General features: G+C 42.0%; 1 protein-coding gene across 4 annotated transcripts in view; it reads right to left on the bottom strand.

Annotated features, from left to right (window-relative positions):
• MTHFD1 (methylenetetrahydrofolate dehydrogenase, cyclohydrolase and formyltetrahydrofolate synthetase 1) overlaps positions 1 to 12,320 on the bottom strand; it is a 42,277-nt gene that overhangs the window by 16,744 nt on the left and 13,213 nt on the right. For 2 of the 4 annotated variants that reach the window (XM_075029643.1, XM_075029644.1), the window contains 9 exons: positions 12,109 to 12,220; positions 7,486 to 7,613; positions 6,726 to 6,823; positions 5,845 to 6,018; positions 5,186 to 5,322; positions 4,849 to 4,895; positions 2,663 to 2,770; positions 2,502 to 2,576; positions 618 to 720 (listed from right to left, as the gene is read on the bottom strand). In XM_075029643.1, the coding sequence (XP_074885744.1) occupies positions 618 to 720; positions 2,502 to 2,576; positions 2,663 to 2,770; positions 4,849 to 4,895; positions 5,186 to 5,322; positions 5,845 to 6,018; positions 6,726 to 6,823; positions 7,486 to 7,613; positions 12,109 to 12,220 (982 nt within the window). Of the gene's footprint in view, positions 1 to 617; positions 721 to 1,598; positions 1,636 to 2,501; positions 2,577 to 2,662; positions 2,771 to 4,848; positions 4,896 to 5,185; positions 5,323 to 5,844; positions 6,019 to 6,725; positions 6,824 to 7,485; positions 7,614 to 12,108; positions 12,221 to 12,320 lie in introns of those variants that run through there. The other 2 variants (XM_075029645.1, XM_075029646.1) reach the window with 2 other exon arrangements.

Genomic DNA, 12,320 nt, shown 5'->3' with positions numbered 1-12,320 from the left:
TACTTTAGCCCCTTACAGGTTATGAAGCAAATTTTGGAGAATACATTTCACACTGTATTTTAATAAAAAGAAGAAAAAGCAATATTCCTGGGGTCTAAATCAGAAAAAAAAGTCCATATTTGAAATTTCTTTTGCTAGTGAAATATTAAATCTGCCAGACCAGAGATTGATCTTACCTTCAGGTATCTTTAAAAATATTTTTAAAATCTGGCCTTTATTTGCTGTCAGTCCCCAAGAGAGCAAGTGGGCAGATTAAAATGGAGTTTAATCCCAGAGCAGAACCCTCTCGCTGCTCATGGAGCTTTCTCAGTCAGGTAAAAAGGCTGTTGGCTACAGTTCCCACTCAACTCTCTCAGTGACTGACAAATCCAGAAACACAAACCTGCACCAATTAGTGAAGTCTTAATCTTTGTGAATTCAGAGCAGATCCAAACCCCTGTGTCAGACCCTTTAGGAAAAGGATCCCAGCTGCAGGCATCTATCCCACCAAACTCTCAGGAGAGGCCAGCCCTGCCCTCTTTCCCATTTTCCCAGGAAACAGTTCCTGCTGCACTTACAAACCTCTTTTGACACACATTTTGTTTCTTAATAATTCTTTCATTTAATAGCTCTTGTACCTCTTTGCCATGTTATGGTGCCTGGGTCAATGTCCAATCTCACAAATAAGCTTACTTCTTCCTTTGTCAAAGCCATAGGATCAGTTTTGTTAATGCCCAATTTCTATGGGAGGAAAGGACAATAAAAGAAAAAAAGGTATAATGAGCAGATTCACAGAAATGAACCTTTCACTAGAGAGCAATGAGCCTTCAGCAGCAGCATCTGCACATTCAAAAATAAGCAGGGGATGCCTTTTTGGTGCCCCTTCTCCTAGACCCCACAACAATGTAAGATGATCGATATCAGTGCATATCTGGAAGCAGAGCTTGCTGCTGACCAGCTAGTAGACGGCAAGGCAGACAATAGGGCTCATTAGGGCAGGCTGTCACCAAGCTTTGTGCAAGGCATCTACAGAAAGAGTAACAGAGAGCGCTCTGCAGTTCCTTATGCACCTTGTTCTAATCATTAGCCTCACATGCTTACATCCATTTCTCATTAGTTTGCCTAGGGTCACTGCACACAGGCATGCGTATTTAAAGACACTGCTTTCAGCATGCTGGTTAAGCAGCACAAAGGAGGAATTAAACATTTCAGTCACAAGGCTGTCAGCATCCCAGAAAGCTGATCTTGAACATACTGAGAGGATGGGCAGTTTGCCAAGTTGCTTAATTGAGAGAAGAATTATCTCAAGAAGCCTGATACAACTGCAAGCTTAGGAACGAGCAAAACGATTGAGTTGATTTATGAACGAGCAAGCTTTTTTTAATTAACTAGACAGCTAAGTTGTATTTTTCTCCTGAAGAACAGCAAGGAAGAAGAAAGTCTGTTCTCTTCCTCTTCAAGCACATCATTTAGAAAGAGAAGTAAACAACAACAACAAAAGATATCATCTTTCTGGAATATTAGCATCCCATTCACTTCTCAACATTTAATAACCAGAAGAGTGGTTAGGGTAGAGTTCCCTCAGCAGTCCATCAGGAACACCAAGCAGTATGACATACCTTCTTTGCTCAGCAGTGGAAGCAAACCACACAGCCTCTAATGGTTGAGAAATTATAGCCAATTAATAAACCAGAGTTTTAGCTTCCTAAGTAGTCTGACTACTGCTCCTGACTTCCAAATGGGCAACTGATCCAGCGTGAACACTGTACAAACAGGTCTGTACTTTGAATGAACTTAGCAGGCCCCAGACTGTCCTTCTAGCCAGAAGGTTCAAGCCCAGTGCAAAACTATTCCTCTGTTAATCCTCATTTTTGCAGAAGTCAGGGACACATGCTGGCCCACATTAATTTCTGAGGATCAGAGGAGCTGTAGTCTGCTCAGGGTTTGCCACTCAATGACAGGGCTACTCATCTAACTGGGAATTCTTTTTTGGGGAGAGGAGGAGTGGGCAATGTAGGGGACAGGTATTTTTTTCTATTTTTCCCTGCTTTCTTAATCTGGATAGGACAAAAAATTCTCTATGTTCTCTTTTTGCTGAACTTTATAAATTGCCTTTCTTTGTGCTGCATTATCTATATAGCTGTCACAAACAAACTATTCAACTCTAGCTGTAACTGGGTGTAAGGTACAGGGGCTGATTCTGGTCCTTTCTTAAAGTGCCTTGCGGACACTAAATTGACACTATTAATAAAGGGCACTAACCCCTTTGCCTCTTCCCACTGCATTACTCATACAGCATATGATAAAGAGTTACATCAATGATTCTTCCCCTTGGGGCTGCATCTCACTGTTTTCTGTGCTGTAGGAAGGGCTACCATACTTCTGCACACCTTATGTAAAAATTAAATGCAAGCAGAATGACCTAGAGGACAACATGAGGGTTTCTGTAACTTAGCTCTGCCTACGTAAAGGATGAGTAAATGCAACAGAACCAGAAACCAATGCGAAACCAGTGAACTTACCTGTAATCTTCGGATCTGAATGCCTGAGAACTTCCTAACACCATTGACAGAAGGCACCAAACGGTCGTAGAGAGCCTTGCAGAATGAAAACAGGTAGTTAATTAGCACTGCTGGCACACCTAAAACAACTTGGCCAAATACATCATAAGAAAGGATTGTACCTGGTCGGTCTGAGTTAGCTCATGGAATATACGTGTGTCGATAGCAGCAGCGACCAGGTTGTTGGCTGCAGTGATAGCATGGATGTCACCAGTGAGGTGAAGGTTAAACTAGAGGAGATAAAACATATCAGTTACCTCATCCTGCTGCAATTTTCATTTATTTCATTTCATCGTAGACAGATGGAAAGAAAAGTATTAATAGCAATGTTAAAGTGGGTGAGGGTGGAGGGGGAGAGATTGCTCAGTGCAGTATGTGGAAGAGAGGAAAGAATTTCTCTAAAACAGAAAAATGCCTCCCCCACATTTATGTCATTTTACAAACTTCCAGAACGAAGCTTCCAAATAAAAAGGTTTTTTTTTCCCACGAGAACAGTTCTCACAGGCTCCTTGACACCTGAGAAGACCATGGTATGGCACATCTCCTTCACCTTCCTTCTGACCCACTCTCATTATTTGCACAATAGGTTTCATACATCCATTAGCTAAAGCTGTTGCTGCTCCCACAAAGGTATCTGAGCTAAATTGAAACTAGCAACCTTGTGCAGTGCTAGCAGTAGAGCTGTGGTTGCACAGAGCTCTGCATAAGCTAACCACTCAAACACACGTTATCGTAGGCAGAACTTGTAGACCACGTACTACACAGTGACACTGCTAGTAGTTTTCTTGGTTCTATCTCATTAAAAGATAGTTTGAGTGGGTTTGTCTGCATGAGTTATCTGGGTGCACTGTAGCTATACTGACAAACGGCTTGGGATACATAGCTTACGTGAAAAACTTGCATTATGGCAGGAGAGTAAGAGGTGTGGTTTAAACAATCCTTCTCCTCTGCACCAGAGCCACAAAGGAGGAAGATGAAAAGGGGACATTAGAAAAGGTGATATGACAGAAGACCTTACAATACCATTTCATTGAAGCCTTGCTACTGTGATCTTAAAAAAGACAGCTAAAGGCAGAATGCAGCTAGTCACACACTGATTATAAATCCTAATTAGTAAATGCTAATTGTTGTCTTATTCTACACACATGTGACAAGAAGCAATTATTACTACCTTGGTTCTGCAGTATGAGCTCAAAAGTTTTTCACTTGCTATCTTTTCCTAGGATGAAAGCTACATGCAGAAATATCAAATGATGTATCAAGGTCATTACTGTAACTAGTGACTCCACATACTTCAATTTTACAAGACGCATCAATTAAAACACCCCCACAAAACTATGCGTATTTATACCATATGGGTCATACTTAAAGAATGTCCTTTCAGCCAGTTTGGTTCCAAGAGTGGGGCTGTTTCCCACTGCTGCACACAGTCAAGTATTTGGCTCCTCTTATTAATGCTCCCAAAGAGGAGGAGATTATTTTTCCTGTCACATCTATCATTCACACGTGTTCTTGGCACCTGACTAAATCAATAATCTGCCTCCCTAACATTTTTATCTTTTACGGACTTGCTGCATCAATTGGAACAAACAGCCCTTTTGATCATTTCTGCTTTTCTTCCTAAAATTGCCCTGTGTCAATCTATAGTGCACAAGACAAAGGTAGAATTCTACAGGCAATTACTTTGAGAGTTGAGAGAAGCACGAGAGCACGTGCTACACGTGCATTTCAATTCCCTGCCCCCAGACACGGGATTTTACTTGTTGCCAAGTCACGTCAGAAATATGCTGCAGTGCCAGTCCCCCACAGGCTGAGGTCTTGGCATTACTGATTCCCAACTTCCCTTTTCCTGCTTCACGGTAGTGATCTAAAACACAAGTATACCAAAATAGCTCACAGAAAGAGCTGGTGACCACTGCTGCTGACAGAGCTACTTAATATGCTTCCAAAATGTATTAAGTCGTTATCATCTTTATTTCAGTGCTGGGAAAAAGAGGCACAGGATGTACTTTGCTCAAAGGTATACAGCAATTCAAGGCAGAGAAGGAGAGGGAACAGAGGAACTGGGAATTCCCAGTTCTATGAAGTTCTCTGACCATGCAGGCACCCTTCTGAAACAACCAAAGACTTAAGCAAAAAAACCCCAACCAACCAACCAAAAAAAAAGCTTTGCTGAAATCAAGCATCCAGTTCTTAGGAATGCTACATTGGGCTATAAATAAAAAAGATTTTCTAAGTTATCTGACTGCAGTATCTCTTCCAAGGTCTGTGAACTATATGTGCAATGAGGCTTTGTATAAAGAATTACCTCTTCCATGGGGATAACTTGACAATAGCCACCACCTGCGGCTCCACCTACAGAGAGACAATAGTCAAATCATGCAAATAAAGGTCTCTCTAGCCCATAGTAGTATTACATGTGTTTGCTTAATGGCTTTAAGAAGGCAGCTACTGTTGAGCAGCTTAGTTTAAATCCCAGCACAGCACTTGAAGACAACGCTGAAAAACTTACCCAAGGTTTTTCTTTCTTAAAAGAAATGCAATTGTAACTGGGAATTATGTACAACTACAATGCAGCAGAATAAAACCTCTGAATGCCATCTTTCTCCATTTAGTCCAACTGCAAGCAACAGAACAGCTCATACCTTTTATACCAAAGGTTGGCCCCTGAGAAGGCTGCCGAACACACGCAAAGACATTCTGGTGAAGGTGAGCTCCTAAGGCTTGAACAAGACCAACAGTGGTGGTGCTTTTCCCCTCTCCCAGGGGAGTAGGAGTTATCCTTCAGTGAAAAAGCAGAACAGACACAAATTAAACCCTTCTAGTGGGTGAGATTCAAAATACAGAGATAAAACAGTCACCCAGTGATTGCAGTTAGTACCAATTCAAATTCTGGGTTGGGTCAGACTTCAGCTAACCTTCATCAGTTCGAAACTGGAATGAGATTGGCAAATCAGCACATAACTGCCAAAAAATTTCAGCTGAAACAACTTGCTAGTTACTGTTGAAGGCAAGCTACTAGACTAGGAGATCTTTGACTACAATCCAGTCTGCCCTTCATAACCCTGACCTGCAGACCACAGCAATTCATCTCCTAGAGAGAAATGTTAAACTACATTCCCACTATTTGCCACAAGAGATAAATCTATTTCCCAAACCACCCGATCTTCAGTGTAATTTACTAAAACCCAGAGCACCCCATACAGCCACCTTACCAAAAGACAAGACAACGACAAGCCATGCTAATAAAATTTTTTTCACCTTGACATCATGTAAGTTATACCTCAGTTAAAGAAGTACCTACCCAGTAACAACAATGTATTTGCCATCTGGCTGGTTCTTCAGCCGTTTCAGAGCTGACAGATGAACCTTGGCTTTAGTTTGGCCGTAGAGCTCCACCTCATCAGGGAGCAGGCCAACTTCTTTTGCAACTTGATCAATGGGCTTGAGTATGCAAGACTGCGATATTTCAATATCACTTAAAGAAAGAAAGCAAGGTCAATTTATAAGCCAAAGACTTCTCACAAATTCCCCAATTCTGGACGGCATAAACTACAAACATCTAATCTATATTTTAAAAGGGAAGCTTTAACCCCTCCTAGTTAACTGAATCAATCCCACCAATATTGGCTACATTAGAATAGACACATCCTCAGAGCTGCCTTTTTTTAAAAAAAAAACCCAAATCAAACAACAAAAAAACCCGCACCAACCATTCCCCTGCTCCTCCTACCCCAAGAATGCCTTTTTGTAGGCAAGGTGTTATGCACCCTTATGAAGTTTCGTGTATTTTCAACTGCTCCTTGGGGACTTGACACCAACAGCTCCTACTTCAATATGCTAGGTTTTTGCCATGTCACTGAAAATTTTCCAAAATACAAGTGTCTCACTATTTGCTGAATCAGCAACTATCTAGCTGGCCTAAAGAACCTGTGGAAGTCCATGTTTATGCCTTAATAGTATCAGGATGACTGAAGCCTACACTTCAACATATGTCACAGCACCACTGTAGGTTAGCTCTGCTCCCTTAGGAAGGCCTCACAGTGCTTTCTCTCTACTTCTCTCCAAACTTCAAAGCCAGCTACAGTCTACGTACATGGATGCCCCGTATTATGCAAAGATTAGGAACAGAAGTGAATACTATACTGCATGAATGCTGCCAGCGGCTTCATTTGAAATCATTACCTTGGAACAGGCGTCTTTAGGATAAGCTGGTTATATTGGATGTTCCATTTTCCAGGCTGGAACTTCTCCAGAAAACGCTGTGCGCTCTCTACTGTGCTCTAAAATGAGAATGAGAAAGCATTATAGCAACCACCACTGTATGAACCATGCTGGTTAACAAAGAGACTCAGAAAGGTTTTCCCTTCCCATCTGTCTCAGTTGGGGATTAACACAAACTGCTTTGACTAAAGCATTTGCTAACAATCCAAAATGAGACTCTGCTCGTAATTCTCATAAAAGAACAAAAAAACCCAACACCCTATCCATCTACCTATCTATCTTCCAGCATGCTGGATTTTTGGAGGTATTCTGCGCCAGCAGGATTTCTTAAGCAAAGCAGGAAACAGAGGGAGCTGGCTTATACTGTTACTCTCCTCCTTTTTACCCAATCACCCTACAGATAGTTTTAGAATTACAGCAAAGCACTGTAAGACAAGCCCATTTCTCACCATTTTGAGAGAACACACTCAAAAAAACAAACAAACCAACACCCCAAAAACCCAACCAAAAAACTCTCTGTCCTAACAGTTCCTTAAGGTCCATCATCTTCCTCAGTTAACTGAATCCAAATTGTTTAGACTAGAAGTTGGAAGTCCTAACTAGATCTCTGTAAAGCAAGAAGGAAGCACCAGTTGCTTTGGTAGTGTGCTGACGGTCAGCAGAACATACCCCAAAGGCAAATGTAGAGGAGATGACCAGCAGCCTCAGTCTGCCCACGTACCTGCATTAACATGGCCACAGTCATAGGCCCAACGCCACCAGGAACTGGGGTGATATAGGAAGCTCTTTCCTTTGCTGTACTGTATGCCACATCTCCTACAACTCTTTTTCCACTGGCCTTTGTGCTGTCTGGGGATTTACGGAAAAAGTAAATTACACATCACATTTCACCAAAACAACAGAGGCGGCAGCAGCGATTAAAGCTGAAGTCTTTTCCCTCATTGGAGTAAACAAAACAGAAGCTGAGTACCCAGGAAACTGTAAAGAAAGATAAAAAGTTAAAACAACATCACAAGATGAAGCTGTTATCATCATACTTCACTCAGAGAGCGCCAACTCATATCTTCCCGTTAAGTGCCATTTGTCCTCAGCCAGATAGATCTCCCTTTTCTTGAGGATGCAAGTATTTGCTCAGTGGGTGGCACATGGCCTACAGGACAGTGTAAAGATGACTCCAAAACAAAGGCAGGGGGACCAAAGCACAGACCAAGTCTTACATTTTTGCAATAATAAAACACAAATGGAACATACAATAGAGAAGTCACCTGAACCATCCTCTCACCGCTCCTGCTGTAGTGCTCTGAAGGATTAGTATGGCTTCCAATTTGAAGGAGATACAGACCAATGGTCTAGAAGTAGTGAGAGAAGAAACATGGCTGACTTGTTCCAAAAACCCAGGTTTACATTTGCTCTGTTCCATTTTGGAGGACATCTAGGCCTTACTATTGAATAAAATCACCTGCCTTTACAGAAACTGAGGACAGATAATGCTGAGCTTTTCAATTACTCATTGCCATTCTAATGATGGGCCGGTAAATACTGCAGTTCACAGAGATCAGAGTCTTGACAAAACAAACCTCACAGGTGGCTTAAGAGAGCTCCAGTAGAATAATCCCCTTTCTCTCTGGCAAAAAAAAAATGCTGTATCCTGCTGCACTACATGACCTGACAATTCAGAAGCAGATACAGCACTTTTTACCAGTGGTGACCTTTAAGTTCAGCCATAAGGAGAGAAAAAGACAAAAGGTATTAGTAAACTAGCACAGTCATCTAAGGACCTTGCTGATTACAGACACAGCATATCAAAAAAAAAGAAAATTTAAGTTTCTACTGGAGTGGCAGATTCTCATTTCAGATATGAGGACTCTAGGGGAACTTTTAAGCAGTGTGAAAAACCTGAAGGTAGCAAAAGCAGCTCCTGCCAACACTAATTTTTAGCTGCATTGTTACTGACAATTAGCAGCTTGGATGTTTTGCTGTGTTTGTGTTTTAAGCAACACTTTTGCTCCCTAAAGTTCAAAGCCTGAACAACATCACAGTTGTTAAACAGTGTTTCTACAGCCACTGTCAGCTTTGCTGCCTGAACTGTAGACCAATCTGACCTTCCAGCCTAGAGACCAGTTTAATTAAGGTTGCAAAAGGCAAATAACAAAATAGTATTTTCTTCCAAGGATGCTAAGCAGGCTTACCAGCCACCCTGGCCAGGAAGACTCCAGGCCCAAGAATGAAGGAAACAAGTGATGAATTAGGCACTCCGAACACAAACAGCCTAATCTGTTACACAGACACAGTGATGAGCACAAACCAAACAAACCCCCAGTCCCTGCATCTGCACCTCACGCCAAGCACTGCTGAGCACAACTTAGGAGCTATTCAATTACCTTTAAAATATTCTTTTGAAGGAAAGCTCACATACAACACTTTCTATCTTTCCCCATAATTTCACCTTCTCAATATTCATCAACCCACTCTTAAAAAAACCAAAAACAAACCACAAACTAGTTACAGAGAGAATCAGTGACACTATAACCATTCCCAGTGCCTGTATTTTCTTTGGTCCAGCAGGTACTCTAGCCAGCTGGAACACGTGAGAGAGAGCATCCAAGGACTTTGAGATCAAAGAAGTGAAGGACATGCCTACACATATGGAATGAACAGGTATGATGACCTCCATCTATCTCCAGAGACAGCTGCATGAGGGATGGCCTCAGTGCAGATTCTGGACCAGAGCTAATTCACAGTCCTACTTTCGCCAGACGAGGCCTGGGAATATCCACGTGACTTCCAAGCAAATTTGTGCCAATGTACATGCAACTGTAACATATTTCTGGTGGATATATGACTACAAACACACAAGACCATACATGACCCTCATCTGTAAAACATGAGACCACCTGCCTGCAGTCTGCTTCTTTTTCTGGACACCACTGGGAAAGATGTTTCATGAGGGATCCAACACAATCTGATCTTATAGGCCTGTGATGCCAACTTGATTCCCAGTACATAAAGATATAAACAGAACATCAAGTCAAGGCTTTCTACATCTTTCTAGCTCCTCTGGTGTCTGAAGAGCATAGCACCAAGATCCACAGAGGCTGATCCTCCTTTGCTGCTCTCATATCCCACTGTTCAAGGCTCCCTATTGGCTAGGGCTGCAAAATCCCATAGCAGAGGAGGACTTTGAACAGGGTTGCTTCCTCCATCAGGACTCAGAGAGGGACACTCCAGAGACTATGCCATCTCTGGCAGTATCCTCTGTCTACACTGCTCTCCCTTCCTGTAGCAGAGCAATTTCTACAGGCCTGGAATAAGGCCTTCAGAATATCTGCTGAACTAGCCCTCCAGCTGCAGCAGTGGGGAGAGAAAGACAAATACAATCCAGTTTGGAAAGGGAATAAGACACACTTGTCTGCTCTCATAGAGGTTTCAGGAGATCCTCTCTTCCTCTCTACTTGGAGACCTGGAAGAAATTCTGTTCAGCTGTAGTACACATGAGGACAAAGCCAGATGTGCGTAAACTGCCTATTCTAGCCTCCAAACTCGCAGCCTTGGGAGTATACAGGCTGCCCTCCATTCAAAAGCACAACAGCTGCATTTGCATGGCACTACATGGCTATAACTTTTTTTTAACTCCAACTTGGCAAGCCTGCATGAAGTTGATGTCCTGATACGTCAAATCATATTGGGATTTGCCCGTACAGGGCACCCTGACTTGCAAAGTGTAGGCATATCCGGAGATTGCCATGTCCCCCAGCTGCAACTGACATCTACACCTAGGAGGCACCTAGCTGGGTGCACTTACAGCTATGGTAGGATGTATGGCAACTGTGCTATTTCTCTCTCTGCCACATTCAAAGCACCATCACAGCTAGCAGCAATATTCATCTGTACAGTGATGTAGCTGGAGAGGCTAGGAAATCAGCTGCCATTCTTTCTGTAGCATTGCAATTCCCACAATTCTGGCACTGATTTCCCAAAAGATTCATCTGAAAACTTTTTTGCAACCTATCAGAAGGGAAAAAAGAGGCAGGAAAACTCAGCAGCTTCAGAAAACCACAGAAAAAAAAGGCTGTGGCATCCATCATTTTGAAATCTGACAACTGCCATGGTACTCTATCAAGCACTGATTAGCAAGTCTCACAACGCCATTAAGCGTATTGCCATGCAACACTGACTAGGCTGGGTGTACAAGAAGCTCAGATCTCAGGGCACTGCCCAAGGCAGACTAATTGCAGAGAAACAGGGATGTGTCCTCAGAGATGCTATTCACATCAACCCTGAAAAAAAGGTCATAACCATCATATGTCAGAAACACAATGGTAGTTTTATTTGCAACATGTTTGTGGGGGAGCCTCCAAACCATTCTGCTTCATGCAAATCAGCAGTGACTTTGTCGGTTTTGGCAAATTGCCCAAGTTTGGGTAGCTTGGCACAAATACATCAAGCAACAAACAGCAACAGCAGATGACTTTTTAATTTTAATTAGACAAAGGACTAATGTTTTTAAATGCAACTCAATGTCATCTTTGAGGAACAAGACTGCTGAACAGAAATTTCTTTACATTCCATTAAATAATGGCAACAAAATGACTGATTAATTATGAAAACTACCTTTTAAAAGCCTTGTGGGCGTAGCACAGAGATAGTTGGATGGTGACTAATTTTCCATATCATTCAATATCTGTAATTTGGATTTTAAATTAGATGAAAACAGAAATTGCCAGACTGTCTGTTCCTCCTTTACAAGGAAGGTGTAGCTAAGTGAAATGCTACCCTAAAATCCTTTTGTTAAAGCACTTCATTTTATGCCAGAGCCACTGTCACCAATACTCTTGCAGAAGCTGCTTTGTTTCAAGACAACAGCCATTCAAGCCTAAGAAGTTAATGTTGCAGTTCAACAAATCCACAACTACTTTAAGGGACTGCTTGCCATTTATGTATTTCAAACAGAACAGCTTAATCAGATCTAACTGCAAAGCAATGACAGCAAAGCTGTGCACTTATAAGTGACAACAGCAGCAAGACTTCACTATGTAGTTAGGGCAAATTACATGGATATTCTGTTGTAATATTTCCTAGGCCTCTTCTTTACTCTAGTAATCATCAGCCTTATTGAAGGCAGAAACAAAACTGCCACTGATCTGCTTTGGGACATTACTTCAGACCAACCTTTTTTTTATTCTGGCATCTTCAGAGGTTGTCATCATTACCCAAGACAGACTTTAAAAAGAAAGAAGTCCACATCCACTAGAAGCACCAAGGAAACAGTATCCATGTACTTACTTAGCAACTGCATTTATATACAAATAAACACATCCCCACTCTTTATACATTACCCACGCACCTGGCACATGGTTAATTCCACAGTCTATTACGACTGCACCAGGTTTGATCCATTCACCTTTTACCATTTCAGCTTTACCAGCTGCAACCACCAGGATATCAGCTTTACCAACCTACAAAAACAAAACCAAATAAACAGCTCTGTATCACACCGGCAGTGGAAGAACACAGGAGCTGCTTCAGCAGCAACTGAGATCAGCTTCAACTGCAGTG

Source organism: Buteo buteo, chromosome 6 (genome assembly GCF_964188355.1).
Source record: "Buteo buteo chromosome 6, bButBut1.hap1.1, whole genome shotgun sequence".
NCBI lineage: Eukaryota > Metazoa > Chordata > Aves > Accipitriformes > Accipitridae > Buteo > Buteo buteo.
The sequence above is the reverse complement of the archived record's forward strand: the minus strand, read 5'-3'. Positions and strand labels throughout refer to the sequence as shown.